The sequence below is a fragment of the Lepidothrix coronata genome, unplaced genomic scaffold (genome assembly GCF_001604755.1).
Source record: "Lepidothrix coronata isolate B3197 unplaced genomic scaffold, Lepidothrix_coronata-1.0 Scaffold88, whole genome shotgun sequence".
In the NCBI taxonomy this organism is placed as follows: Eukaryota; Metazoa; Chordata; class Aves; order Passeriformes; family Pipridae; genus Lepidothrix; species Lepidothrix coronata.
The window spans coordinates 2,547,153-2,572,340 of record NW_016690268.1 but is presented as its reverse complement, the minus strand read 5'-3'; the positions used below and the strand labels follow the sequence as shown (position 1 = coordinate 2,572,340).

General features: G+C 41.7%; 1 protein-coding gene across 1 annotated transcript; it reads left to right on the top strand.

Annotated features, from left to right (window-relative positions):
- The first annotated feature begins 3,335 nt into the window (after positions 1 to 3,335).
- OXGR1 (oxoglutarate receptor 1) lies at positions 3,336 to 24,470 on the top strand. The gene is made up of 2 exons (XM_017821033.1): positions 3,336 to 3,418; positions 23,456 to 24,470. The coding sequence occupies exons 1-2, from the start codon at positions 3,336 to 3,338 to the stop codon at positions 24,468 to 24,470; spliced, it is 1,098 nt and encodes a 365-aa protein (XP_017676522.1).
- Positions 24,471 to 25,188: the final 718 nt, after the last annotated feature.

Genomic DNA, 25,188 nt, shown 5'->3' with positions numbered 1-25,188 from the left:
CCTCTTTGGCCCAGCAACGCTTATAAGCTGCGGGAAATTTGAATAAAGCCCTTCTTCGCTGCTGGATTCCCTGCGTGGTCTCTGTCTCCTGGCTTAAGTACCTCCGCTGCCTGTCCCTGCCACGAGGGACGGGTGGCGGGGGGGTGATTCCAGCCCTGAAAACCTTCACAGAGCGGCCGGCAGTGACCCCCTGAAACCCCTCAAACTGCGACACAACAGCATGCTCGTTGATGGTAAAATGAAAGTCCTACAAAACCACAAAGAAAGTGATGTAGGGAGCAGCACTCAGCCATGCCCTTCAGCTCGCTTGATAGCTGTGTGCTGTAAACAGGGTGATGAGCAAATCCCTGGTGCTTCCAGCATCAGAGAGCACACCATGGCTACTGCGGGATGGGCCTTTTTGCTATTGGCCTCGTTAACCATTAGCCACACCAGAGGCTTCAAATTTGTTTGGGGATGAGGATATCGCTGCACAACTTCTTAAGTGAATTAGAGCCACTGGATTTATCCAAATCAGCCCTGCACCACCCCCAGCCATGAGAAGGCATTTGAAGCTTGTTTGCTCTTTAAAAACAATTGCCAGTGTTTGGCAGGCATCTTCTCAAGCTTGTGCTTCAGTTCTTAAAGTGTCTTAAACATGTTTGAACCAAATGTTCTACACAAATTTGAATTCAAATCCTGCAACCTTTCTCTGTGAGATCTCACAAGTGAGGGAGGGTAGAAACTACAGCAAGAAAATTCAGAGTGAAACAAGAAATAGAAGTGATTCAATAGGATCCATTTTAACAGATCCAGGCCACAGTAATTTGAGGACAGGCATTACCCTATAAGAAGCTGCATTCCTCTGGAAAAAATTACGCTTGGAATTTATTCATTTTTTTCAGCAGAACATTTACTCCACTTTAAAACAAAGAAGGCACTTCTTCACAACGAAGACACTTCTTCACACCAAATGAACTTACTGGATGCCATGTTAACAGTTATTTGCTGAGTGCATCAGTGGCCATGTATTTTCTGTTGTAGAGGGTATATACTGAGCTGTCTTTACTCTCCTCAAATCCTGCTCAAATCCCATATTGTATCTTGCAAATGGCTACCTTGCAAAGTTGGATGAATTTACTCTGATGTTTCAGAAAACTATCTAAGACTAATGTCAAAGCAAAACACCATTTAAAAATTTTATGGAGATGGAAATTTATATAACAGATAATAACAAACCAAAAAACAATGTATTTTTTCTGCAACATCAGTCTTGTTATTAAACTGAAAGGATGTGTGATAGTCTAGGCCTTCCTGGAGACCAGCTTGTAACCAGGAAGGAACTAGGGAAGTGACCAAGGAAGTATTCCATGCTATTCCTTTACGTAAACTGAGGTATAAATAAGCCGGTCAGAGAGACGTCTCTCTCTTCTCTTCCTGCGAGGTTTGGGAACAGTAGGTCCCTGTCTTGGTCTTGCTTATCTGGAGCTGAGGCCTGCAGCAACTGCTGTTGTCTGCCATGTGTGCGGGGAGAGTGCTGGGCCGGGTCTGGCTGTCCTGCTTTTCTCAAGGGAAGTGGTGAGATTTTGCTAGTTCTTTATTTTGCTGGTTACCAGGTTTTTCAATTGTGCATATTTGTTTTGTTTTCTCCTTTTTTGTCCCTTTTCATCCCTTTTTCCCATTTTCCCTTCCCCTCTTCCCCTTCTTGGGAGTTGTACATAATATCCTTACTGTATATAACTATAATATATGCAACAATACACATATATTTTGGTATAATTCGGTTGGTTTATATTTCTCTCAGTTTCTATAGTTTTTTTTCTTTGCCTGAAGGGGGTGAAAGAGAAAAGGCATCCGCTGAGCTTTGGAGATTTGGTGGGAAGCCAGCTCTAACTTGCTCAGAATGAAATGTTCCTCTATGAATTGTTCCCAAGGACCAGGGAGAAAAACGTTAACCAAGTCCAGTATCAAATAGAATGTGAAAACATTTCAACATTAGCCGTGGTTTTTTCACTTAACCAACAAGTCTGCAAATACCTTTGATGGAGTGGTCATGTTCTGAACACTCCCCTCTACCCTTGTCATCAGTAGCACAACAGGACTAGCCTGTTCTTCTGGTCCATTTGACCCCTGATGAGAGCAGAAAGAACTTTGCGTATCAGGGGACACACATCAAACACTGTGGGGCTGGGAATCCCTTATATTGCCGCTTCATTGTGCCTGTCTGTTACGACCAGTCCCAGAAGGCGAGGGTGACTCAGGTTTCTTTTAATAGAACCCTTGGGGTGGATTAGAGTGAAACAACACTGAATACAAGTGTTTGTAAATATATATATATATATGTAGGGTTTATTTTAAAACTATTTGGTTGCAATAGAAAGCAGGTATGTAACTGTTTTGGTTATTATCTATAGCAATATAAAAGATAAAAATAATGCTTAAGAGAGAGAAAGAAAGGATAAGAGTAGAAAGGTATATAATCACCATCCATGAATCTCGTGACAAGACTTGTTTGTTGCAATTTCTATATCCATTGGTTGAAGTGATGGTTGCTGTCTTAATTCATCAGGGGTGGAGGGAAAGCCCATAAAACGCAAAGTTCAGTGGGTTAATATACATTCAGGTTCAGGTGGAAATGCCCAGGTACCTCCCCTGGACCGAGGAGTTTCACACTGTATGATATGCTGTGGGTCATGGGACACTTCAGGAGTCTTTGATGGTTTATGACACCTTCTAAGACATCATTGCTGCCTCTCACATAACATAGTTGAGCCAATTATGGCCCATCAGAAGGGATGAATACCTTCAGATGTGAATGTCCTGGTACTTCCCCAGAAGGGAATTTACACACTTGTGTAAGGGCATTGGCATGATAAAAACCACTATCCCACCTCACAGGGTCTGCCTCTTACCAGCTTTTTCCCTTAGGTAGCTCAAAACAGAGTTTGTAACCTCTGGTAATGGGTGTGCACACCCGCTGTGCCCATTAGCAAAGCACCTGCTACTTTTGCAAAGGCCAACTGTTTGAGCCACTAACCACTAACACTCCAGCCTCTCACACTGTCCAGACCCTTTCCTGTAAAGATGAAACTTAAAATTAAATTTTATCTATACGGATCCAATATTGGATCTATATATATTGGATCATATATATATATGAAAAAAGGCATCTAGATCAGAATCAATTCTTACCAAAGCAACAAGATCTTTCCTTATTCATTAAAGTACTCACAGTGGCACTGATGAGAAGTTGAAAGGAAAGACCTGATTATTAGTTGTTTTGAATGCGATATGAAAAAGTCTTATTTATAAGTGAACACTAAACCTTTCTCTTCCTTAAGAGCTAAGGAGAAAATATGAACACAGCAAATGACAACTTGGTCAAACCCACCACCTGGCAAGACACGGAACATGATTTTCCCACTGCACTGGTGTGGAAGTTGGTCTGAAGACTTTGTAACTCCCCATTAGGTAAAGCATCATATTCCTTGGTGGATTGTAATCAAACTGGAAGGCATAAGTGTAAAAACACCCAACTAGACTGTTTCCAAAGACATTTGGGAAATGTGGGCTTCTCTAGCTCCAGGTTTTGCTATTGATTTCACAAACATGAGGAGTTTAGTCTGGACATGTGAACAACTTCCATTCATTTCAGTTGTCACTGATGTAGTGCTTTGTTTATTAGAGCCTAAGCAAAACACAGCAGATACAGTCATGGTTGCTGAAACCACTGAATTACATAGAAAGCTCATAGATAAATCACATGTTTTCAGATTGGAGGGACCCAATGAACTTCAGAATAGGGCACTGAGCAACTGAATGGTGAAATCTTAGAGTTGGCCTAGGACAGGATGAGTGGAATACCAGAGAAGGACATACGTAGTGAATACAAGGGTATGTGTGTATATATATATATATATACACACATATATATATATACATATATATATATATACATATATGTATACATATATATACATATATATATATGCACACACACACACATACACACACACACAAAAGGATATATAATAGGATATATAATAGAATCATAGAATGGCTTGGGTTGGAAGGGACCTTAAAGACCATCTAGTTCCAACCCCTGTGCCATAGGCAGGGACACCTTCCACTAGACCAAGTTGCTCAGAGCTCCATCCAATCTCTTCTTGAACGTTTAAAAGTGTATATATATATGTATATATGGAAAATAATAAAGGAAAAAGGATTTAAGTCATGTTAGTCTACAGAAGAGTCATCTCCTGTGCAGCATGTCTCCAAAAGCAGACTATCCAGACACTGAACAAGAAGGACACAAGCCTACTGGGCCTCTGGTGGTCCCTTTGGGCCATGAGACTCCATGATTATACATACATTCCCAGTAACATTGATGCAAAACGGTGCCCAGGAGCATCACCGGCACCAGAGCTCATCCCACCCCACTGCCATGACCCTTGGGAGCCTCAGGCAGGTAGATGGCTGACAGCAACAAGCATGCTGGCAAAACCCAGGCTCCTGCCATGGGTTAGCACTGCACCCCTGTGCACCTTAGTTGGAAAAATAATGACTCCGTAGTGTTTAAGACGCCTTGTGGATATTTAAAATACTTTGTTTAAGGATCATCCATCAGCTATATCTTTCAGAAGCAGTGCCACAGGCCTTTTGACAAGTTTTCTTTTAATTGCTCCTCTTCTGTACTGTTGTCAAAGTCCGAATTTTACAGGTTGCCACCAGATGGTGATCAGTCCTGGTCAAGGTACCTGGTTTCACACGTGCATGGTTGATTCAAAACCACAAGTTACAGAAATACACAAGGCAATTCACATGGAACAAATCTTTTCTGACATAGATTCATAACATCCCAACTCTCCAACATGGGCAAAAAGTACAAACACACTGCACAAATTCTCTTCCTCTTCCACATCAGTGAAAGCATAAGATGTGTCTACCACTTATGTATATACATCTGAAGAAGTGAATTAAAAATTACCTTTTTCCACTGTCAGAGCATTTTTAATTCTTGTTCTCAGAAGCTCTTCCTTTTCAAGCCCAAGCTGAGCTTATCACACATGAACAGAAGCTCTTCAATATAACTACTGTATGATATAAAATGAAGCAGCTGAAAACAAAAAGTGTGAAAAGGAAATGTTCAAGGCTTTCCATCTCTAAAAGCAAAAGAGACAGTCCCATAGCTTCAGTGACTTGGAGAGGGACTACCTTTTTGCCTTCTCCTCTCTTTCCTTAACATAGCTATTGGTTGGTTGTGTTCTTCCTATCTCTGCTGCTCATTCACCACTTCATTTAGTTTGGGCTAAAACAGCTGATTTTAAAGTGCCAGAGTAGAGTAGGAAATGGTCTTGGGAGCTGCAGTTCGCTGATGGGGAAAGAACCTCCAGGAGAAGGGCAGTCACATCTTCCAATAGCATGTCTGGGTCTGGAAAAGGAAAAAAGCTCAACCTTAACCACAGGCACTTTAAAAGCATTCAAGGACTGCCGAGGTACTCTGCAGGACTGAGAGATCATTATCTCATGTGGCTCATTCCTTTTGCTTACTGTGAAGCTCGATTGCTTCTATTTTTAGCCACTGTTAAGTTTACTGCAGAAACAAGGATAAGTGCTTCAATTGCAGTAAACAGGAGACACTTTCCAAACTCTGTACACAGTGTGACAACATAACTACATAAATTACTACACTATTGCATGCTAATTCACAGCATAGTTATGCTCCAGTAACCAGGTTTCTATCAGAAGTCTCTAGTAGGTTTGACTGCAAGGACAGTCGTGTCAACTCAAGTGCCTACCAGCAGGCTGCTCTCTGCCTGGGACCACAGAGGGACCAAGAGAATAACTCTGCAAGGTAAACCTCTCAAGGGGATGTCAACTCTGGTGATACTAAAGATGAAATTTTGGAATTGCCAGCTGTTTTGGTAGACATGTTGAACCTTGTTCTTCACGGTGACTCAGGTACTGTCACAGATTGCAGCAGAGCTATTTTCTACCCTTGCTTGTCCAGGAAGGTAACCAGCAATTTTCTTTTCCTTTTCTCCCCAGTTCATGTGTTCCCATAAGACATGAAAGCAAAAAGACCCTGCTTATACTCAAACCTCCCAGAGAGCAAAATATTGACTGTAATGTTTTGCATAAAAAAGAATTCACTAAATCTGTCCTAATCTGGCTGCTCTGCAAGCAGTTCTGTCATCCTGAACTCCTAAGAAGAGAGTGTGTAGCAGACTGCACATAGCATCAAAATGAATAACTTGGTAAACAGCTAGTAGAGAGAAAAGCTAAAATAGCTTGAGAAATGTCTACTCTTATGGTGTCTGTGTGGGATATTGATGTGACAGAAGGCTGCAATTTTATCCCAATGTAATGGTATGTGTAGTTGGGTTGCTGCTGCATTACCTGTACAGTAAATGTATGATAGTGACCCACCACACCAAGTGGAGGGTAGTGCGAGATTCACCACTGAGCCATTTAGACCTCACATAGATGCTGTCATTTTACTGATAAGGCTAAGTGAGCAAAATAAACTTTGAATGACTGCTTCCATCTATCAATATTTTCTGCTCTGAAAACGCAGGTTGAGCAACCCTAAACTTTAAAGCAGCAAACAACAAATGAACACATCGCTGTTCAAATCCTACCAGCTCCAAACTCAATTTGCCTTTCCATGCCAACAGAAAAGGAGAAGTAAAGGAAAATATTTATGGTGTTCTCCTAAAGCTCCCTTATGTTTTGTGATAATAGAGGCATTCAACAGAGCCAGCTGATACCCCTCCAATGTAAGTGTCACATAACTGAATCTAGGAGGGGGAAAAAAACCATTTACACTAAAGATAATGTATTTCAAGGCCTGTTTTCTAAATAGTAACTGGAAAACAGCAGTACTTCTGAGTAAGATGTCTTTCTGACTTGATGCCCTAGCCTACAGGGTATGTGCTGGAGAGCAGAGTGAGTTGGATGCCTCCTAAAGCAGAAGAAAAAATTACATTCCCGCTTTTAGTCAGAACTGGACTTTGGAAAAAAGTAGAAGGAGAAAATTAAGGTTGGTAAACCAACCTACATAAATTTCCAAAATAAAATTTAAAGCTGAAATGCTGATTTTTTAAAATACACAGAGGCAACATGATTTTTCAGGCCTGCTGCAGGCAAGTATAACGCACAGTATGTTTGATATATGATTGCTAGAACCTTAAAAGGTATTTGAATTATAAGGTGTGTTATTTTCTAAGATAACTCCTTGGTTTCTTTACTCCCCATAATGGTTGATATCACTAATGTCTTATCCAAAAGAGAGGTGATTGCCTGGAAGGTATAGTACCAGTGGTGTTTTCCACTCTTAAAAGGAAAACAAAGTTCTGAGCTTCTGTGTTTTGGGTTTTTTTTAAAGAAATGGTATGTATTCCAAATTAATTTATGAATTTCCTTCTGTTTTGTGAAATAGTGCAAGGCAATAAGGCAAAGAAGAAAGAAACACAACTTTGTGCAAAGACAATGCCATACTGAATGCTAATAAAGCAAGGTTACTTGGTCCTTGCCTCTCCCTTCACTGCATCCAGTCTGTTACTAAAGACCCATCAGCTTTTCAGAAAAGTGATTAGGAAATTCGTTTTGTCCCTTCTAACAGTTCTGGTAAAATCTTTGTGGTTCCCATTTGTCCCTGATTGGCAGAATCGGTATTTTGTTGGTGGATCTGTGACAAGGTATTTGGTATTACCAGAAGAACACCCTGTGACATTCTCACATCTCTCCTCTAATTTTCAAGGACTTTCATGGTGTCAGCCACTGTGCAAAGTGATGCCCTGGACCTGCAGCTGACAGGGCTAGAAAACATCTTTTCTGTGGGTGCCTCAAAGAGTACCCAAGTTAAAAACTCCCGCTTTTCTCTGGTCACAGATCTGTTAAGTTGGGCAAAAAGGAGGTGACTTGACACAAAGTGGGAAAGCATTATGGGTGAATTTATTTCCAGCTCCAAATGATTCCAAAGGGGCAATTTTTCACTGAGTGAGCCAGACTGGCCCCATCACTTATGGCCTCAGCAATAATGAAGAAGACCTAGCAGACAATGGCACACAAATGCACTGTGCAACGATTTCAAGCAATACATCTTTTTGAAAATTCTCTTTTCCCTTCACTTCATGATTTCTTTATCAACAGGAAGTTATCTTAACAGACAAGGCAGCAGAACCTGCCTACAGGAATTTCCTCATATTACCTTTCTGCTAGTAAGCCGCTCTGAGATATTTATATATCACCCCTATTTTACAGGTGATGAAACTGAGGCACACAGGAGTTAAGTGACTTGCCTCCAGTCACAAAGCAAATTAGCAGCCAAGTAGGGAAGAGATCAGTTCTCAGCCCAGAGCTTTTATAAAGTGCATTTTAGGCTTAGGGTAAGATTTTCAAGGGAGTCTTGATTGCTCTGTGGTGGCACTTCAGTAATAAAGCTTGAGTTAGAGCAGTGTCTGCACTGTTCAGGCTATGGTTCACTCCCAGCATTATACTGTGGAAGGAGCACTTGCGTTTTCCTTCAGAGAAGGTTTTGGGTGACCAGCTCTTTAGCACTGGTTAATTGGCTACCACCACATGTAATCTTAGCCAAGAGCCAGTAATTAGCTGCATTCATCTCATTTACATATTTCTATCAAGTATTTGCTAATTTGCAGGCTAACACGACATATTAGCACTATATAGGGAAACCTTTCAGGCTGAAATGTGTGCATGGCACTACAGGTAGGGAAGTTGTTCTCCTTGGGGTACAAAAGTCAGAAACAAGTACCATAACTAGCCAGCTGCCTTCACCCAGGAGGAAGGGTATCACTGATCACCATGTACGAATGCCAATGCTAGGAGGACACATAGGTCCAGCTAACACACCGCAGAGCTGGAGCCAGCCCTCTACACAGCAGACACTAATACGGATCCAGCAGCCCATGTTCTGCCTTCAGATACTGATGCTAACACTTTTCTTCTACTGGCAGAAAGACAAATGGAGTTAAGATGCAGTTTTATCATATATCTTCTAAATTTCCATCCACACTTTGATTCAACATGATTAGTACAGCTATACTTGCTTACCAGAGCTAGATATTTGGCCAACAAACTAATCTAAATCTATCTCTCTACCATAAAAAATTCCAGCAAACACAGTCCCCATTCTTTTTGCATCGTCTCTGCTGGAAACACCATGAAGATGGGTCGTGCAATAGTAATTCTGGGCTGTGCCCAAGGGACTCCGGCCTTCCAAAATGCTGGGCTATGGAGGTGCTATATTTCAAATTTCCACTAGAGGGTAGACAAAACTCTTCCAGTAGAAGGATTGCCCTGGAGAAGTAAGTACGAGGGAAAGGACATCTGAACCTAAGAAGCAGCAAAGAGTAGAAAAAGGAAGCACGAAATTATGGTCATACCATCTGCAAGAGCAAGATGGGAGCATTGTTCTAACTTTCTCTAAAGAAACAAAATTTTTGCTTTATATTTTTAAATCAAATACAGCTGTAGTGGGTATGTGGTTATAAACATGTAAATCATAAATCAGATACAGCTGATATTGCCCCTACCAATGTTATCTTACAAACAATGCCAATTAAGAATTTCAAACAGTTAGAAAGGATAAGTACAGGAATTACAGTTTATCCACTTTGGGAGTGAATTCACACCATCCTGATGGCCTAGCCAGAAACATCAAATTGTGGATTTATCTCTCTCTTTTATTATTGACCACTCTATTATTGCACTCTATTACTGTTTTCTCCTCACACATTTCTCTACTGCTGAAATGCAGACAGGTTTCTCTGAACCTTGCTGCTTGAGGGGAAAGTATGGCTGCAGGCATCAACACATCTTCCTCTTCTGGCTCTCTCTGAAAGGGCAGATTCTTCTCCAGGTGAGATTGGCTGTCTCAGGGAGCTCCCTGCATTGCAGATAAGGGCACTGGGAAACGATTTTCTCACCATATATCCGACTTCTCCCAAGCAAGCTTTCACACTGACTCAAAAAGCCCAATACTAGGGAAGCTAAAGCAATTCAGGATTTATTTTCTAATTTAGTCCAAGAACAATGAAGATGTCTTAAGACTCCAAAGCATCACATATGTGAGCTAAATGCTGGTTTTGAATGCTAAGCAAGGATTTGCTTCAATCTTCTTAAACATAACTTGTTTATGCTGACTAGAGGCAGGAACCAAAGAAGGCCAGTCAAACCAGCAGAGCTCTGAGGCATTCCTGCAAGTGGGACACCTCCTTCAGCTAGGATAATTAAAGGCTGAATTAATTGTGCTTTGGAAGACCTGTGCAACAATGTCAGCCACCACAAGCACTGCATTATTTCATCTCCCCCCTAAATGGATGTAGGTTTGTGAAAGGAAAACTTCTGTGGCCTTTCTCTTCTGAATGGGTCCCATTTTCTGGTCCCACATAGTCTTGTGGGTAGCAAGGACTCTTTCTCCAGCCAAGTGAGTTGATGAAACTGGGTGAGAAGTGGCACTGCAGGCAGCAGTCTCAACAGTTGTCACATCAAAGGCTAAATGAGAGATGTGCCTGGAGAAGGATTACATTTGTGGCCCCAATTAGCCAAAGAGAGGAGCCCTGCAGGCAACCACATGTGTTTTCACTGCAATAAGGCACATGAATCCATTGCAAAGAGATTTTCACACCACAGTATTGAGAGCAAAGGAAGAAACATTAATACTGAAATACAGCCATGCTAAATGAGGTTAAATTACATATTCACTATCTGACTTGTACTGTAAAATGTGAATGATGGGTCTGAGGGATGCTGGCATGGCATTAAATTTGAAGCAGAGCTGCATTTGGTGTCTGTTTGTTTCACATTTCTCTACCCTGTGGTTATCAATACCTCTACCACCTGTCCTTACCATGACAGTTGGGAGAACTACTTCAAGGGATGCAGATCTCATACAAAAAATCTCTGTCTTCATCGCTCTGAAAAAAAGTAATATTTTATTGAAGAAAGAGTTATTGTTACACAAAAGTCTCTGACAGCAGGTGAAAACTAGAAAATCTCTATTTCAGGAAGTCAAGAAGCTGGATTTGGTAAGGAACAGATGCATCTTGGCAGCTGTGCTCTTTCACCAAGTAGTTGACTCAGGGGGGCAGCTGATGTTAATTTTTGTACAAAATTTCCTTTTCTTGCTTGAATTAAAGACACTGAAATAGAGAGATGACCTTTATTCTGTAACCCTCTTTTCCATTTGTCTTTGAGGATTTTGGAGAAATTGAAGGCACTTCCATTGGTTTAACAAAGCTTAAACAACACACTTGACTTCAGCTGTATAATAGTCCTCTTTGTTGCTTAATGAGGTTCGTGAAATGCATCATCTCATCAACACAAGTTTCAACACTAAACCTTTCTGCTACCAAGTAGACGAGCTAAAAATACTCGAGGGTGAAATGCTACACTAAGTAGTTTCTGAACTGGGTCTTCAAGGAAAGTGTTGCCGGTGTATTTTGGTGCTGAAAAAATCTCCAAGAGCAGTTAATTAGGGGTGAGATAAGAAAGGGTTTATTTGCCAAGGCAGTAGATGGTATACCACGCGCACGCCCCGTGCCTGAGAGGTTACATTCTATAATACTATCCATCCAATCCCAGATGTGCCCACCCTGTGGCCTTTCCTCTGGTCCGCCCCGGGTCCACCTCCTTGAAATGGGTCTGGGGTGTATTTTGGGACCCCTCATTCCTCCCACCTTCAGCATCATCAGAGCACAAAGGGTACATAGTTACCTAATTCCTGACCTATTCTGTGGTTTAGGCCCAGATATGCTGTTCTGTCAACTGTCTAGGCCTTGCCTTGACAAAAGACTAAACACTTCTGCTGTATTCAAAAGCAGGATTGATATGGGGAGCACAGAATGGGGTAAGAGGGTTAAGGAATGTATAAACAAGGGTACTGAAGAAAGGGAAAGGGACAAGGGACAAAGAAGGAAGGGGTTTCTGCTTTTAAAACCTACTTATAAAACTTACAAGTCTTACAAATATTAGAAAAATAAAAAAAACATTAGGGGCTTAAGGCATCAAAAGAGTAAACTAAATCACTGCTGAACCCTTCTTTCTATTACTTGCGTAGCCCTCTCTAGTAGACAAATTTCGTACTGTTTTTGATTCTTGGAAAAGTAAGAAAGGGAGTCAGCTACTGCCTTGGGCTTCTGGAAGGCAGACTTTGGCCTGTTTAGGACCCCAGTTGAGAGAGTTGCTCAAGAGGCAGTCCTGAAGGGCAGAGGGGTCCAGGAAGGCTGGACATTCTTCAAGAAAGAAATCTTAAAGGCACAGGAGCAGGCCATCCCCAGGCACTGGAAGTTGAAGCACCAGGAAAAAAATTGGCCTGGCTGAATATAGAGCTTTGGTTGGAACTCATGAGAAAGAGGAGAATGTATCATCTTTGGAAGAAGGGTCAGGCAACTCAGGAGGACTACTAGGATGTTGTGAGGTTGGGCAGGGAGAAAATTAGAAGGGCCAAAGCCCAGTTAATCTTTTTGGATATCAATAAAGCTTTTAATACTATCTCTCACAGGATCCTTCTGTGAGACAGAAGGACAAAATGTCCAGCACACAGCTGGATAAACACATCATGTTGTGGATGAGCAGTTGGCTCATGGGTTGAGCACAGAGGGTAATAGTGAATGAGGTAACATCAGACTGGTGACCTGTCACTAGTGGGGTTCCAGAGGGCTCCATCGTAGGCCCTGTGCTCTTCGACATCCTTATATATCACTTGGACATGGGACTGGAAGGGATACTAAGCAAGTTTGCAGATGACACAAAACTGGGAGGAGCTGTTGACTCCCTCATAGGCAGGGAGGCCCTGCAGAGAGACCTGGACAAATTGGAGGACTGGGCAATCACCAACCATATGAAGTTCAACAAGGGAAAGTGCCGGATTCTGCACCTGGGATGGGGCAACCCTGGATGTACAGACAGACTGGGGAATAAGGTGCTGAAAAGCAGTGCCAAGGAAAGGGACCTGGGGGTCCTGGTTGATGGCAAGCTGAATATGAGTCAGCAGTGCCCTGGCAGCCAGGAGGGCCAACCATGTCCTGGGGGGCATCAGGCAAAGCATCAGCAGCCTGTCAAGGGAGGGGATTGTCCTGCTCTGCTCTGCCCTGGGGCAGCCTCACCTTGAATATTGTGTGCAGTTTTGGGCACCACAACGTAAGAAAGATATTAAGTTATTGGAGAGCATCCAAAGAAGGGCAGTGAAGATGGTGAAGGGCGTTGAGGGGAAGCTGTGTGAGGAGCAGCTGAGGGCACTTGGTCTGTTCAGCCTGGAGAAGAGGAGACTGAGGGAAGACCTCATTGCAGTTACAACTTCCTTGTGAGGGGAAGAGGAGGGGCAGACATTGTTCTCTTCTGTATGGTGACCAGTGACAGGACCTGAGGGAATGGTCTGAAGTTGTGTCAGGGGAGGTTTAGGTTGGATGTTAGAAAAAGGTTCTTCACCCAGCCAGAGGGCGATTGGGCACTGGAACAGGCTCCCCAGGGCAGTGGTCACTGCACCAAGCCTGACAGAGTTCAAGAAGCATTTAGACAACACTCTCAGGCACATGATGTGACTCTTGGGGGTGGTCCTGTGCAGGGCCAGGAGTTCGACTTGATGATCCTTGTGGGTCCCTTCCAACTCAGCATATCCTGTAATTCTGTGATTCTGAATTTAACCTGGCTACTAATGTAAAAGATAATAAAAAATAAAGATTCTTTACTGCAGTACTGCTACCTAAGCAGATAGTACAGATTCGTGATCTTAAAGGTCTTTTCCAACATAAATGATAGTAAGATTGTCCCCCACCGAGGCCTGCAGAGGCAACTTGATTCTTTACTGCTACTTAACAAAGTGATCAGCAGTTTATCCTTGCTGACCTGGAGACTTCAGCTCAATCCAACCTCCTGCCATGTTAGTGCTGAATATTATCTGTGTGTGTGAACCACTGAGGGAGAGTACTAGGAAAAAAATTACCCTGCCCTAGATGAGAGATCCATTTGCTCCCTGAATCGGGATTGACTGTCTCTGTATTTAGTTTATTTGGGAAGAAATCAGATGTGCTTGTTTCAGCTAATCAAATAATTTCTGACAGTATGCTTCTCTCCTGCAAACTGCTGAATCAACAGAATCAAAATGTTTCATGTGAATGTCTTGAATCTATCAAAGATGTTGATACTCATGATAGCTCCCCAGATGACCAAGCTGTCCCAGACAGGGGAGTTGATGATGATGAGATGGAGAGGTCTGCTGCATCATCCATCAGGATGATACAGCATCGTCCAGTTCCTTTCTTGAGATGGAGCAGGTTTCCATCTGAAATGCTCTTATAAGGGGACATGAGACACAAAACTTGGTATTTTTGAGAAGCAAAACTTGCTCCTTCTGTCAGATTTCACACAGAAACCAGTGCTGCTGGGAGCTGTGGCTAAGCTGCTACTCCAGGCACAGATAATACTGACATGAGTTTCTAGAAGAGAAATGCAAGGCTCAGCTCTAGGATGTTTAACACAACAAAGTTTTCCATCCAAGTCCAGATTATGCAGTGAGCTCACCCTTGTTTTATTCACTAGTGATTTGGGCAATGGAGTAGAAAGTATACCCTTTAAGCACCCAGATGACAAGTGACAGGACTGCTACCTTGCTGGCAGACAGCATTAGATTCAAAGCAATTTACAGAAATTGGAGAAATGGTCTGAAAAAAAACAGGATGCAATACAATGAGGATGAATGCAAACTTTATGTTTGTAGGAAATTAATCAAAACTCCACAAATCTGTGCTATCTGCTTAGGGCAGCAGTACTGCTGTAAAGAATCGAAGGACTGCACAGGTCATAAGCTGAACATCAGTCAGATATGTTGTGCTGTCTGAAAAGGGCAAACAGCAGAATGGGATGTAAAAATAAGAGCACAGACTTCTAGGAAGTATGATTAACCCTTTTGCTTTTGTAATGTGTCTCCTGGCATGGCATGTTGGGTCTGACACTGCACTTCAAGAAAAGGGGGGGACTTGCTGGACAGGGAGCAGAAAGAGGTTCAGAAAAACAAAAAAAACCCCAAGTTTATGAAATTGAAAGTTGTTCAATCTAGGAGAAGGAACACGGAAGAAAAACCAATAGTAATCACATATCTGACTTGTGCACACCTGCATGCACCAAGATAGTCACTCAGAGAGGGGAGATGTCTGTGCTTGGCTCTTTGTGGTGACTGTGCCATGAAAGCCAATGTATTAGTACTCTGCTGAGATGGATTTAGTTGGCTACAAAGCCAGTGGCAATGCACCAGTTTACACCTCTTTAGCATATGATGTGCAAAACCTGATGCAAAAGTCCGGTTAGAGATTCCCTCCTCAGACTCCAGCAGATCATGAATCATGACAGTACGCAGCTAGAGAGTTGTATGGTGGGAAAAGGCACAGTAGTGGCTAAAATACCTGACCCCAAACAGCCTGAACACACAGAGCATTGTATTTTTTATATCCCTTAACACATTGTATCATTTCATTTTATCAACAACTACTAAGTGATTGCCTTTTAAAAAGTAAAAAGCCGGGGTCCAGCACACAGAGCTTCTTCTAACTGTCTTGCGTCATCTTCTGTCCTATGGTGATGTGATTTCTTCCCCGTTTCTCTACTACTGCAAACCTCAATAAATACAACAGGATGACACCCACATTTAACAAAGTGCTGGTGTTTTAGCTAAAACTCTTGCCCTGATGGAGACAAATATGATACATCAGCTCATAGCAGAGCTCCCCAACTGACCCAGGTGTGATGGGTAAGCCCGATGCTCTGTTAATTCAAGTCTTGCAAAGCTCAGAGAGAGAAGATCTAAACAAAGCACTCAAGTGCCCCTGAAGCACTTGGCGGAAGGTGGCATAGAAAGGCAAAACAAGAGAAAGCCTCTGGAGATAATAGCACTCCCTTTTATATATTTGATTTAGATGAGCACAAAATAGCCAGAGGAAAAAGGTTAGATTAAAAATAAAAAAGAAAGACAAAAGTATGAATTCCACACAGTGAGTTTGAAAGAACTATCTCTTCCAAGGCAATTTCACAATTTTACGTGCTTCCACTCAACCTGAATTTTTGGAGAGCCATTTAATTGCCTGGGCATAATAATACTTAGCATTTAAGTTACGTTTAAAGAGCACAAGACTCTTTCAAATGCAGGTAAACTGCACGACTCAGGGAAAGGCCAGCAGAGCTGCCTCTGCAAGGCAGGAGCAGAGGGAGCTACCCTCATGCTCCCATGCTGCTAGAGGAGCTTCTTTATCAGGAGGGATGGAATAGGAAGGATTTGGGATGAGGAGCCTGATCAAATTCCCTGTTGTACAGCTCTCTGCCTGAACGCAGGGAAAGTTGCGTCAAAAAATACAAGACCTTTGACTTTATGGTCAAGTGATTATTTGCAGGGCACTTCTTTGTGAGTATCTAGCTCTGTCTATTTTGTCAAGTGACCTCCTAATTTCATTTTGAGTGAGAATTACCTTTGCTTATTTCTTTATAATACTGAAATTCTACCTGATAATTACCTTGCCTTATCAGAAACAAGTGCTAGTAATGCAAACAACTAATTTACTGTTTTATAACTTTAGTGATTGTGTGAAGAAAAGAATTGGATGATCTTGGGAGAGAAATGATACTTTTGAAAAATGAAGTGTGTCCTCCATGGCTGAGCTCCCTTCCCTACCTTGTTTGTGCTCCTCTTGGCACCAGCCCCACTGGAAAAGATTCCTTTCCAAAGCAGAAATGGAGTTTCAGGAGGCGAGAACTGGGCCGGAAGGGATTAGGGGTGCAGGTAGGAGCAGGCAGGAAGGATGGCGGTAGCAGGACCACCCAGGGTCCTTCTTCCAAGAGTCAGGCTAAGGACTGATGTTAGCTGAGGGAATGATATCTGGATAATAGGAAGGCTTATCTTTGGCTGTGTATATTAAATTCATGTGCAACAGTACAAGTCAGTTTCTGAAGACAAAGCTTTATTGGAGTGACCTAAGGGAAAGGACAGACTTTCCTTCACATGCCACAACACCCTGCAAACAAATTACAGGGGCAATGGCACCACAACAGAATATATCTTCAGTGACTGAAAACTTGCTTGTAGATTAGAAGCCACATTATCAGTATCCTTTGCTGAATCCTGTACAGACACATTCCTGAGAGCCAAGGAGGCTTCTGCTTGGAATTGAAAAAAAAACCAAAATTACAAGGCAGCAAATCGGTCCTCTCTGTTTTCAGATCGACTGAACTGGGTCATTTCCAGGAAATGCCCCATTACCTAAAACAATAACAACTTTTGTCACATCTCCGGAGAGTTTAGTTTGGCTTTTAGTATCTGCTGGGAAAACTTTAACTGGAGCAACTGCTGTGTTTAAGGCCACTTCATAACTGGTTGCTCCTGCAGTGCTTTTTATTCACTGGTTTATGGTCTTGATGATGCTGTACCAGAGTACCTGAGCACATACTTCTCATGGGGAAACTCTTCTTCTGAAAGTTCAGCCATCATGTAAGAGCTGCAGTAGATTTTATTTTTTATGTCCTGTAGTCGATGAGCATCAATTCACTTCAAGGACTAATATTAGCCATAAAATAGTGCCTCAGATCCATATGGGCTATTTTTGGAACTGTATCAACCTAATTCTTCTTAGCCAATGTGGCAGCAGCACTGCTTATATTCCAGATTATATATGCAATTTTCCTAAGGTAAAATATCCCCTTTCAAAAGTTTTCATTAACAGTCTCTATTACCTACATAATTAGATGGCAACATTTAACTGTGATTAATTTAGAGTTACAGTGCATTTAGGGATTAAAAAATGCTGCCCTTACCATTCTGTTTCAGGGAAGAAATACGAAGGGAGAACTAGAGTTGATTTCCCCATGTGATGAAGATACACGATATCATTCTCACCAGAACTGAGCATAGTGGTTTGATAACAACTTTAATTAGGTATTCAATCACACACAGAGTAAGATCAGCCAAACTAATGTATGTCTGCTAAGGGAAATAACCCACAGAAAGATTATATGTTTGCCGAACCAAAAGTAAAATGTATAATGAGAGCTCTTAACAATCTGGAGCATAACCCTTGCCCAACAAACTGCCTGTTTTCCTGCATAATTATTAATCAGAGCCATTTCTACTGCACCACACCGGGTGCTGTCATGTCTGAAGGTCTGACTCTAAAAGGAGTCTTTCATTCATGCCCATGGATTTTAGAACAGGTTTTATGAGATGAGGATAGCCCCTGTGCTGGTGGAGCACTTTGTGGACCCTCATGCCTGTGACACCTAACTACAGTCAAGTCCAGTGGTGATGTTGAGATGCTACAAAAAGCCCTGCTTGACCTCTTCCACCCCACTGTTTGCAAAAGCTAAGGGCCAGCCCATTTGGAGGAGAGAAACATTGTTTTTAACCAGCCACTAAGCAAAATAAAGGTGCTGGGCTTTGTTCTCCACAAAGGGACTGGAGAGTGAGACTGGAAGCTTTTGAGGAAGATTGTGCCGTCCAGGTGGGTGAACCCATCTGTCATCCTGTGCATGCTGCTCATCCTGACATCACGGAAGGAAAAATTCAGTATGAAAAGTTCATCTTGTTTGCTTCACGTACTTTGTAACAACTGATCTGGTCTGCAGTATAAAGTTTCAAGAGGAAATATTTAATTAATAATCCTGCCACCAAATCATTCCAGTTTCCTTTCTATACAGTGACAAAGAGCAACATTTATATATATGCACATGAACTCTATAGGATTTTATAATGGTTGTTTCAAGAAAGGTGCAAATAGCTCTCTTTTTGCTGTTGGATCACTGGTCTTTAAAATTCTTATCAATACTTGTCAAATTAGGGAAAATTATAGCCCGTCTGACCAATGAATCCAGCCTGCCTGGATGACTGTTGAAACAAGAGGTGAGTCTTGTCTTTTGAGGAAGCATTACTGGAGACCAGCTTCAGCTGAAGGTGGCTCGTTGCTGGTAATGACGAGAGAAACACAACTCCACAGCAGGAACCCACGTGCAACCTCACTGCCAGCCCCAGCCACTGTACCACCTCTTGCCCCTGGTCAGTCCCCACCACTGCCCTGGAGCTTATGCACCCACGAAAGGAGCCATTGCCCCTCACTAGAGTGCCCAAAAGCTGACACAAGAATAAGAAAACCGGTTTGGCTTCAGTCAGCTCATTTATCCAACACATCCCATGATTGCACAAGCACTGGGGGCATTGGAAACGTGGTTTAGGATGAAAGGACCGAGGTGGTGCTGCCAGCTCTTTTGACTGCAACCTGCAATTAGAGTCATTTAAGCTGATTGTGAAACTACAGGGTATTTAGATTTCCCTCCACTGCTTGTAGAGGGGAGCAAAATGAGGATAGCCTTAAAGCACAAAAAAGGCCTTGTTTTTGTGAAGGATCACATTGATCTGCCAATGGGCACACTTAAAAGGTCCATGAACATGAGGTGGAGAAATGGCTGGTGAAGAGAAAAGGCTCACAGACTGAAGAGTTGCAAGTTACACTGCAGAATCAGCCTTTATCTGTAGAGATCCTACATGATGCCACACAAGCCATTTAAATCATATATTTGCATGTTTATTCTCAATTTTCTGAGCTTCTGACACAAGCCCCTGGGCCAGTCACATGGCTGCAATTGAAGCCAATGTTTCCAAAGGTCTCTGTGCGATGAGGAGCTGCTGTAACCATGGTTAAGGGTACAGGGAGAATGGGGGCAGGAGCCACATGGTCTCTCCAGCTGATGATTAGACAAGATTTGGGTAAGCTAAGGAGTATAGCTGTATCTCCATTCAGCTCTGCATGAATGACCTTGTTTTAGTCACCATCTCTCAAGTTCAATCTGAAAATGTGTGTTTTATTCTTTTTTCCTGTCCAGAGTCAGAAATTCAGAGGTGATCCCAGTGCCTGCTTAAGACCCCAGTGCACCAAATCCCTATCAGTTCTGGATCATGGCTCCAGGAAAGCCCATTTCTGCTTTACCTCAGGCACTACCACTGCCAAGGAAGGATAAAAACCAGCCACTGCTGCACAGGTTCTCCAATGCTCAAGGGATATAATGGATTAAGTAGTGAATGCATTAAATGATCCCTAACTATAATTAGCTCCCTCTGTGCTTGTAACACTGCAGCCTCATACAAATGGTTTCTAATGACACATGAAGTGTCTACGAACAGGGTAATAGCTATTTAAACAGTTGCTGATCCCTAAGCTGGTACATGACAGTGTATTTTACAATTATTGAGAAACTATGGTCATTTTTTAAAAGTGTTCTGGGTATTGACCTAGAGAAAAGCTTGGTTAGATGAGAGCAGAGATTGTGCCCTTTCCCTAATGGTAACAGATAGATAATGTTCCAGTTGTCAGACATTACTGCTGCCCCAGTTATGACTGTCCTCTTTACCACTCTTTCTCTGCAGTATGATTAGCAAAACAAATAGCCTGCTCTCAAATCATGCCCACAGTACAGGCACTCAAGAAGTGTCAAGACAGTCTGCTGAAAAATATTTCTTATGTGTGTGTTTCAGTAACTATACCAACATACATAATGTTCAGAAATGAAAACTTGCTCATTTAATACTGGATCATAAGCTCATCAGGGAGTAAGACGTATCAAATGTACCAAGAGGAAAGGCTGTCAGCCACGCTGGGCAGCTGGGGCCTCTTTGCATAGACCAAGTTTCAAACTCGGGGTTGAAGTCTACAGTTTTAAACTTTAAGATGCTATAACTTCTTAAAATAATAATCTCCTTTGATCTTGTTCCTCAAGCTAAGAATGAGATCTTTATTCAAGAACAGTCTTTTGGAGGAAGAAGCACGGAAAATTTCAGCTCTTTTGAATTATGAAGCCCAAAAGCCAAAGCTCAAAAGAAAACAAGTTTGAAACTTCAGGTTCTCCAGTAATAACCAGCCAATCCATTGTAGATATTTTATTCACCAAAAATAAGCAGAAAGTATGCCATGGTTCCTGAAAAGCACATTGTGCCAAAAGAAACATTCATTTCTTACACGAGATGAAAATTATATCCCATTAGAGATTTGTTTTTAATGAAGACAGTGTGTCATAACACCTTTCACCTGACCTTGAAATGACAACACGCCTTATTCACTTTGGTCATCAGCTTTCACTTCACGGGAAATGGAGAACAAATTTAATTTTCTCTTTTATAAACACATGCACTCACACATACACGCTAATTTAAATGTGATTTCCTGCTATTTGAATACTACAGATCTATCTCAGCATGCAGAACTGCTGCCAGTAAAGCCAGATCTACCCACTGAAGGCAAGACAGCACGAATGACAGGGCAAAAGAGGACTCCTCCAGCCACCCAGGTCTAAGAGCTGATACTCGAGCCAGTAACTGAGGTTTTCTACCAGTTTTCTAATTTATGGCCACGTGGAGTCTTAGTCAGACAGGGAGTGAATGTATATGGCTGCAAAGCCACACTAAAACCTGCTTCACTGTGAGGAAGACGTAAATACATTTCATTTGTAGTGGTCTTCGCTCAAAGCAATATCAGAGGGAGAAGCAGAATTGCAAGTTTTCAGGTAAGCAGTATTTCTTCATTTTCAATTTGGAGGGTTCAAGATTGAGATGAGGAACAGATCAGCAGTGCAAGAAAGCTAAACTGGGGATGAATCAAATATTCTAGTAAATTTTGTCTAACTTGACTTGAAATATACCAGTTAGAGACATAACTGTGGGTGACAGTGGTATCACTGAGCAGCAGAAAAGAGAAAATATGCATATTCCTAGCTTTTTTTGTGATTGTAAATCTGAATTTGTTTAAAACAAACTTCATGGCCTTTACTTAATGCATCTTTGACTGCAAAGCTGCTATACCAGAACTAATGTTCATGTTAAAAAGCATTAGCATTTTAACTAAATTGTGGGGAGACTGTTCAAATTTCTCTCTGAAATGCTCCTGAGTAACAGTGATACTCATCTTTCTGATGGTTATGATCAACTAATTCCTGTTGTGTCCCAGCTTTCGTGACTGGCTTTGTCAGAGCAAATTGACCATCTTCCACCAGTCATTGGAACAAAGAAGAAACAGTTATACAGGTAACATGCTAAATGCTGTTAACTGAATCACATCAAAAAACTATACACAGGCTTTGCAGAACTGAATAAGGTGCAATTCTGTCTTCCCCCTCCCCCCTTTTTTTTTTTAACATATTGATTTCACCCTGAATGTTCAATGTAGCACTGTTTTTGTTTAAAGATGCTGTTTCTGGGACAAGGGAGAGGTTCTAGGCTTGACAGTACCCTGTCTAGTACTTTTGGAAATCTCTTTAAAATATTTTCTTACATGAAATTAGTTAGGATCTGGAGGAGTGGTGCTCACCTGAGATGCTGAAGACACACAGTGACACACTTCTTGCCTCGCTTGAGATATCCAGGTGTGAACTAGTATCCTTTTATCAATGGAAAGAAATAGGTATGCCAAAAGAGTAAACAATGTATCTTAGAAACCTCAATTATGGGTAGGTATATTATATCCTGGAGGAACTCATATCTCTCCCTTGATGATAAAGGGAGGCTTATGATGACTGGCTTCACTGTAAGTATCTAACTTTCTGATACCTGACTTCAGTTAAGATGATTTTCATCCTTGGTTGCCATTCTTTCAGGATAAAACACTACCAAGAAAAGCTTATGTCTTGAACTCACTAGAGAGATCCAAATTGGCTATGGCAGACAAGGAACTATTTCAGAAACAAGTTTATCTTGTTCAAATTGACATGGAATGGGAACCAAGATCAGTGCCTTCCCTCAACATCTCTGCTTTCCATTTTTCTTCTGACATTTGAGGGGACTTTAATAATTTCAGCCAGTTTTATGCCATTATGAAGCTTGATTAAAAAACAAAACAAAAAAAATAACCCCCCCAAACAAAACATTTATACTAGCTTTATACTTTGATGACTCCAAGAGAACAAGATCATGCTCAGGGAACAAGCCATTAATGTCATGTTATGGGAGCATCAGATCCTGAGATCTGTATCCGAACCTAATATCTTTTAGCTTTCATGAAACCAGAACTGCATCTCTGGTTTGTGAGCATGAAACACTGATTAGCTCAGATTAATGAAGATAATATATGGTTATGGTTCTGCTTTCTGAAAGGTTAAGACTAGTTCACAGTTTCACAAAATCTAAGCCCAAACTCCCTCTAGATCTCTAAATGTCTGCTTCCTACTCCTGAAGGTTTACAGATAAGCAGTAATTGTCTTCTTCAATGTAGGAGGTTAAAAAGAGTAAAATTAATAATTATCAAAATAAAATGTAAAGGAGAGGAAAGGGTAAAATTTAACATTTGAATAGGGTTATCTAGGTCAGACGGGGTATATTAGCAAATCTCCATCTTCTCTCACTACTATGCCTTCTCAAACATACAGCCCCTTCTCCAGCGACAAAAGGTTTAACTAAAAGCATTTGTCCCAACAAACTAAACATCTGATTTTTGTAAAGCCTTAAGAAGATTTCTGCAAGCATGGCATCTGAATCCACCAGCAATTTCACTGCTCAGCCAAGCCACGCAGATCCATTGACAAGCTGCAAGGATGAAGATTTCTTACGGGTGAAATTCTACCTCTCCATCATTTACAGCCTAATCTTCCTGGTGTGCTTCCCAGGGAACATAGTGACAATTTTTGTTTACTTTGCTAAGATGCGGCCCTGGAAAAGCAGCACCGTCATTATGCTAAACCTGGCCATCACTGACCTGTTGTATGTAGTCACACTTCCTTTCTTTATACACTACTTTGCTAATGGAAATAACTGGATTTTTGGAAACTTCATGTGCAGGTTTATTCACTTCTGTTTCTACTTCAACATGTACAGTGGTATTATCTTCCTTAGCTGCTTCAGCATCTTTCGCTTTTTGGTAGTTGTCTACCCAATTAAATGCCTTTTTCTTCAAAAACGGAGATGGGCAGTGGTGACTTGCATAGTCATTTGGATGATTTCCCTGGTGGCCCTCAGCCCCTTGGCCATCTTGATTGCCCCAAGGCATAAGCAGAACAGGACGATCTGCCCAGACTTGACTGATGCTGGGGACCTTGACACTAGTCGGTGGTATAACTGGGTATTGACTGTGTTTGCCTTCTTCTTGCCTTTGCTGACTGTGACTCTGTGCTATGTGCTTATTATTTACACCTTGGCTACTGGGCCTCACACAGGGGGTTGCTATAAACAAAAGGCTCGCAGACTCGCCGTTGTCCTCTTGGTGGTCTTCTATGTGTGTTTCCTCCCCTTCCACATCTTTCGAGGGGTTCGTCTGGAGCTCCGAGTACAACCAGCTCCCTGCCACTTGAAGAAAACAATCTTTTTAGTGTTTATTATGACGAAACCTTTAGCAGCATTAAATATTTTTGGAAATTTACTGCTCTATGTAGTGTCAGGAGATAACTTCCAGCAGGCGATCCTCTCACTCCTCAAGTTTAGGACAAACAAGAACTTGAAGCAGAAGAGATTGATGCCATAAAAAAGTTACAGAGGAAGGGTACAAACCTGCTGTCAACCAGCCAGGCGCAACCTCCCTGCCATTGGAGTACAGAGGTTAACCCTGACAGTGCTAAAGAAGAGTTAATCTGTTCTGTTTCGAGTTACAAATTGATCATCAAAGAAGAAAACTTATAAATTAAAATAAAAAGCTTTAAATAAAATGCTAAAAAATTAAAATTGAAACTTCTCTAGAAATTTTTCTGTGTTTGCTTCCTGAATCCTTGACAGCTCTTTTAGGGACTAGACAGTTCCAGAAAAAAATAGTTGCTCATTAGTGGCAGATACAGATTCAGGGTGGGAGAAATTTGAAATTAGTTTTATTAACTTAGAAGTTAAGTGTCTAGTCTAAGCTAGGAACCTGCCTTTGACTTCCTTCCTAAAAAATGGAGAGGGGAAGATGCTCCAGAGATCAACTCCTGTCTTAGACCTATAGGATGTTCATCTCCTCTCCCTGGAGAGGGATAGGAGTACCCATATAAGCTAATCACCTTGTCCTCGTTTTATAATTTCCCATTATAGTGGAGAGAAATAAGCAGTTTTAGAGTGTGAGTCACCAAATTATTCTTGATGTCTGCATTTGGACAAGATGGATCATGACCTAAGAAGTGTCTGTTTCTCTCCACTGACCATAAAAGGTAAGTAGATCAGATACACACTCAAATATTCCTGACTGCTTTTAAACAGCTGAGAACCAGCTC